Source organism: Trifolium pratense, linkage group LG7 (genome assembly GCF_020283565.1).
Source record: "Trifolium pratense cultivar HEN17-A07 linkage group LG7, ARS_RC_1.1, whole genome shotgun sequence".
Lineage (NCBI taxonomy): Eukaryota > Viridiplantae > Streptophyta > Magnoliopsida > Fabales > Fabaceae > Trifolium > Trifolium pratense.
The window spans coordinates 5,893,546-5,899,522 of record NC_060065.1 but is presented as its reverse complement, the minus strand read 5'-3'; the positions used below and the strand labels follow the sequence as shown (position 1 = coordinate 5,899,522).

The 5,977-nt window shown below is 34.2% G+C and overlaps 1 protein-coding gene across 1 annotated transcript; it reads left to right on the top strand.

The window, feature by feature from the left end:
- Positions 1-4,377: 4,377 nt before the first annotated feature.
- LOC123895734 lies at positions 4,378-5,637 on the top strand. The gene is made up of 2 exons (XM_045946226.1): positions 4,378-4,734; positions 5,188-5,637. Exons 1-2 carry the CDS (start codon positions 4,435-4,437, stop codon positions 5,635-5,637), a joined length of 750 nt encoding a protein of 249 aa, XP_045802182.1. The 5' UTR covers positions 4,378-4,434.
- Positions 5,638-5,977: the final 340 nt, after the last annotated feature.

Here is a 5,977-nt window from a genome sequence, read left to right as displayed (position 1 = left end):
ATCATTTGAACTCTTTTAAAAAGATTTATAGCATCAGATGCTAGAAAGAGAAAAGTGTCATATATAAATAGTCAGGGATGGATCTGGCGGGAGTAGACAGTGGCCAAGGCCCCCCTCCCCTCCATCTCTTACATATAAATATACATATATTATACTTATATATTATATATTATATGTTTCACTCCAACTCTAATAGTATATATACTTAGTATTAGTATATTATATAATTTATATTCATATAAATATAGCTCAGTCAATAGGAATATTGCATGTAATATTAACTTATGTTCAAAGGTTTAATTTCGGACTCATGCGTATGAAAAAAATTCAGTTGAGAGAGAATAACTTCGTACTTATAATATGATACCAAAAGAAAATTATATGGACAACGTAAACAAATATAATTTCTATAAATAAAATAGGTTAGTTACTTTTCGGCCCCCGGTATAAATTGTTTCTGGATCCGTCCCTGCAAAGGGAGAAGTTATTATACATAAGTGTAATCCTTATGCATGGTACATAAGTCAATAACATCCATTAGATTGAGCATCCACATGTAATAATCCTAGCCAATCTCAACTCACACACTCACACCTAATCTCACACCCCCCAAATTTCTCACGTACCCCCCAAATTACTCGCGCACCCCCAAATTTCTCGTGCACCCCCCCCAAATTTCTCATGCACCCCAATTTCTCGCGCACCCCCAAATTTCTAGCGCACCCCCCAAAATTTTTCACGCACCCCAGATGACTTGTGCGCCCAATTTTTTTTTAACCCCCCATATTTCAAGCCTAAACCATTTTGCTGTGGGAATGGTTTAAAAAATATACACTCCAAAACCATTAAGTGCATAAGATGGTTTTGAAGTACAACCTATAATTAGAATCATAATTGTTTTTTTTTTGTACAATTATAATCATTATTTAAAACCAGTTAAATGATTTCAGATAGTTATACACTAAAACCATTTGTATTGTAAAATGGTTTTATGTGTGTTTTTATGGTTTCAAAAATTCTGAAAACCATTATGCTGGTTAAATGGTTTCAGATAGTTATACACTGAAACCATTTGTATTGTAAAATGGTTTTATGTGTGTTTTTATTGTTTTAAAAATTCTGGAAACCATTATGTTGGTTAAATGGTTTCAGATAGTTATACACTGAAACCATTTGTATTGTAAAATGGTTTTATGTGTGTTTATATGGTTTTAAAAATTCTGGAAACCATTATGTTGGTTAAATGGTTTCAAATCACAATTATTGTTTGTATTCTAATTATAGGGTTGTACTCTAAAACCATCTTATACACTTAATGATTTTGGAGTGCATATCTCTGAAACCATTCCCACAACAAAATGGTTTAGGCTAGAAATGTGGAGGGGACCAAAAAAATAAAATTGGGGGGCAAAAGTCATATTAGGGGTGTGCGAGAAATTTTGGGGGTGCATGAGAAATTTGGAGGTGCACAAGTAATTTGGGGGGTGCATGAAAAATTTGGGGGTGTGCTAGTAATTTGGGGGGTGCACAAGTAATTTGGGGGGTGCACTAAGTAACTTATGCATGGTGCATAAGGATAGCTTATGTATAATAACCAATCCCCCCTGCAAATAGTATAAAAGCATATGTTAATTATCAAAATGCATTTTTTCATATTTGACCATTTTACTTAAAGCAGTTTTTTTGAATGTTGGGTTAAATCCAAACTAAATTATAACAAATAGATAATAAAAATTCAGGGAAACACAGTAATCCATAATCCCAGGACACCTTTTATCTATTTGATTGATTGGTTAGACCCCAAAATAAAGATATATACAAGAATAGAAAAGTATATGAACACTTTGGACAACACTTTACACTTCTATTGGATCATCTAAATGTGATGTAGATATGCTTTATTTTTTTAGTCATGATAAAAACAGAAAAAACAAGCTTCACATGTGTATTAGAGATTCCATTTAAGATATTTTCTTTTCGGGCCCCATGTATCTTTTATACTCCCAATATTCCAATTTTGCCCTTGATAAAAACTTCGGTTCGCAGAAATCGAAGTTTTTTCTAGTTCAAATTCAGGAAAATTTCGGTTAACAGAAAACGAATTTTTTTTTCAAGGCAAAAAAAATTCGGTTCGTAGAAACCGAAGTTTTTATTGAAGGGCAAAAAAGTAAAATCCAGAGGGTGAAAATGAACCATGAGGGGCCTAAAGAGAAAATATCTCCATTTAAAAATTTGTTGTGACTCACACCATAATAGATCTCTTGAGGGATGAGGGATGAGCTCTAAGCCTTTGAAGGATATATTCAATGGGCCAACAGTTTGGGCCTGCCTCAAATCAGTTTTGGAATTAATTGCCGAGTGATTATAGTGGAAATGGGTCTGAGCCATTCAATTTTATTAATGTATTTTATTTATTTAATCAAAATTTAATCCAAAAACTTTAATGCAATGACTGCACGACTGCACCACTCTTTTGACTGCATGGAATCTAGGTCTGATTGTAGTTCATCTTCATCTTCATCATCATCATACTAATCTAAGAGAAGATCAACGAGTTTAATTTTGTAAGTACATTAATGTACATTACAATAATATTGTTGTATGTAGTGAAAATTCTCTCATATGACATTATAATATTTGTTTTGGAACAAGACAAGTGAATCATATTGTCCACAACTTGACCAAATATAACGTTATTTTTTTTTTATCATTATTCATCTTGTATTGTCTCTTTAGTTAGTCATGGTGGTTTTATGACCCGCAAATAAGAAGAACATTCAATAACGACCTTCCTATGTGTTCAATTATAGAATGTGAACCATTCGAATTATAGAATACAATTTATTTCTTTTTTTAATATTTTCATTTACGGGGATGCAGACATTGAGTTTGAGTCAAATAAAATTGTCACTCACAAAACAAGATGCGAATAGTGATCACATTCTAGAATGTGATGAGATTATTTTGATAATTTCAATGGGCACATAAGAATTTTTAGGCTAAAAGTAAATTTGGATCATAGTCTTTTACAATGTGTCTCCTTAACATTTTCCTTAAATAAAAAAGCTTATGAGTTATTAAAGGTCCACATTCAGAACTGCGTGAAAACTGTGTGGAATATTACTGCGTGAAATCTGCTTCCCATATTTTCCCTCTTATGTTCTGTTCACAGTCACACTCTCTCTCTCCCTCACACACTCACTCTTTGCCAGTGGCTACAACTCAGTCTCAGTTTACAACACAAACACCACTATTTCTCCACTTTTTTTTTTTTTATGTAATCTTTCACTCACTACATGATAATGTTTACTAGTTACAGGCTATTACTTCATTTGTGTTTTCTTCTCACATTTTTCTTCTTGTTTTTTCATTCTTCCACTTCTTCTTTCTTGTCACAAACAACTCACTTCAGGTACTCTTTCACTAACACCTCTCTTTTTCCTTTTCTTTATTCTTTTTGCTAAAATGTACTAAAGCATAAAACTTTCTGATTTTTTGTATTTTAGGGAAAGAAAATGAGGGAAATGGTGTAGCATTTTCACGGTGGGATGAAATTGCTGCTGAACCATATGAGAACTCACCACCATCACTACCATTTGAGAACTCACCATCATCACTTCCCTTAGCTGCAGAGAGAACAACAAGAAAAGATCCTTTTCATGGCTTCAATAAGTACACAACTAGTTGGAATATCTGACCACCATTATTGGACTGTAATCTCATTCAACCCTTGCTTCTTTCTTCTGTATTTGTTTTAAGTTTTCTTGTATAAAACCACTATTATTCCTGTTAATTAAGGTTTCAATTTTGAGCATAGTTTCTAGGAGGGCATTAGTTTATTTTACAAAATAGGAAATAGATGGTTAATTTTACTTTAGGGTTAATAGCATTTTTTATGCAATTTCACCCTTGTAATTTGAAGATTCTTTGTTTTTAGTCCATCACAGTACTTGGTGGCATTTTACGGGGGGAAATCAAATTTCGCCCAAATTGTAGGGGACAAAAATGCTATTAACCCTTTATTTTAGTTGACTGCACAAGCATTAATGTCATATTACTATATTTGATTCCTTAAACAGTGCCCCGGGACACAGTTTAGCATTTTCCAAAAAAAAAATTAAAAAATCGTTGAGTTTGATATTAAAAGCAATGTCAAATCATTAAAAACTGCTGACACAACGTGCCACATTGTGTATTTAGTACAGTACAAGAGACGAAAAACAAGGAATCTTCACATTACATGGTGGAATCGCAAAAATAAATATTACGGGCGGAAAAAACAATGTTGAAGCTACGAACTAAATTATTCAAAGACGTCTTATATCTTTAAATTTTATGTCACTTCAGAGATCTATTTGAGAAATTATGTCAATTTGTAATGTTTATTAATTGCATGCTGTTATTGATAGTGTGACAGCAGATACATGCGTAGCCATGAATGAATGGAACCAATATCCTACTGCAAATACAGCCCTTGATGATATTCTGCCTTGTGTGGACAATACCACTGCACAAGAAACATTATTAAGAAGCAAAGAAGTAACATCTGAACTAGTTAACTTGGTGAACCAAGTTATTACCAATGTCTCTAACATAAATTTCGCACCTAATTTCACGCCGTTGTACTACAACCAACCTGGTCCCCTTATGCCACTCCTGTGCGATCCGTTCCGCCCTGACATGACAGATAGACAATGTGACTCTGGTGAAGTGAACCTAAGCAATGCAACACAGGTACATAAATTGAATCTTCATAGAACATGAAAACACTATAATGCACTTGGTTTGTGTTAACCATGTGACAGGTCTAAAATGTTCATTTATATTAGGCGTAATTTTTTTAGTCTAGCTAGAATCAAGGTTTATGGAAGTCACGTTTAAGAGTCAAAATGAGCTGTGTTCTGTTCACCTGATGAGTTGGGTTGCAAAAAGCACGATTCATTGAGACCTCGGGTCATCGTGAGCCTGACCACTCAACCCGCAGGTTGAGGTTGGCTACCCCTTGTCTTTACTGTTGATTTCCAATCTCAAATTTATTGTTCAACCAACTTTCTATATGGACCCCAAACATAAATCACTTTACATTCAACAAACCAATGCATAATGTCATCCATCATATGACAATTTGAGAGTTACTATTATCAAGTTAACTTTGTCATCATATTTGTTATCTTTTCTGTGATGCAGGTATATGGGAACTTTGTGTGCCAAGTTTCGCCATCGGAGATATGCACGACTCAGGGGTGTTTAACCCCAACCTTCTATAACCAAATATCTACTGGAATAAATGTTGGTAAGGCCTTTTATAACTATGCGCCATCCCTTGTTGAGCTACAAGACTGCACCTTTGTTCGAGAAACATTCACGGATATATACGATGATCATTGTCCTGGTCTACGGCGTTATATTAGATGGATTTACGCTGGATTAGTAATGGTCTCTTTTGCTATGATGTTCTCTTTGATCTTCTGGGTTGTGTATGGAAGAGAACGGAGACATCGTCTATATACAAAAGAATCAAAAGACTTAGTAACTCCTACACGAACACCAGCACAAGCACCAACACGGGCACGAGCACCAGCACCGGCACCAACACTAGTACCAACAGAACATGCACTGGCACTAAATCCATATTGAGCAACATCATTGATAAATGATGTTTTAACCAAGTTTAGATTTTTTTTTTCATTGTTGGTGTACAATGTTGTAGCTTCTTTGTAATAAAACTAGTAGTAGTATTTTGCACGAGTATTAACGAAAAAAATGTTATTCTGTGATGAAGGAAATGTTATATGGCATGGAAAAGGGGAACAAGGACAAAGAATACGATACAAGATAAAACAGAATGAATTAAGTAGCTTCTGCTTTGTTATTTTGAGCTAGCCCATTAGTACCAATATTAAAGGCAAAGGTTAACTAACATGTTCCTAAAATTGGTGAAAGGCCAGCTCGAGGATTCGAGGAATAGTAGAGTACC

What these genes read in the sequence shown, in the direction of transcription:
- LOC123895734 (XM_045946226.1), top strand. Translation starts at nt 4,435, where the DNA reads ATGAATGAATGGAACCAATATCCTACTGCAAATACAGCCCTTGATGAT. An exon ending in ACCTAAGCAATGCAACACAG is followed by an intron (nt 4,735 to 5,187) that starts GTACATAAATTG and finishes TCTGTGATGCAG; the next exon opens with GTATATGGGAACTTTGTGTG.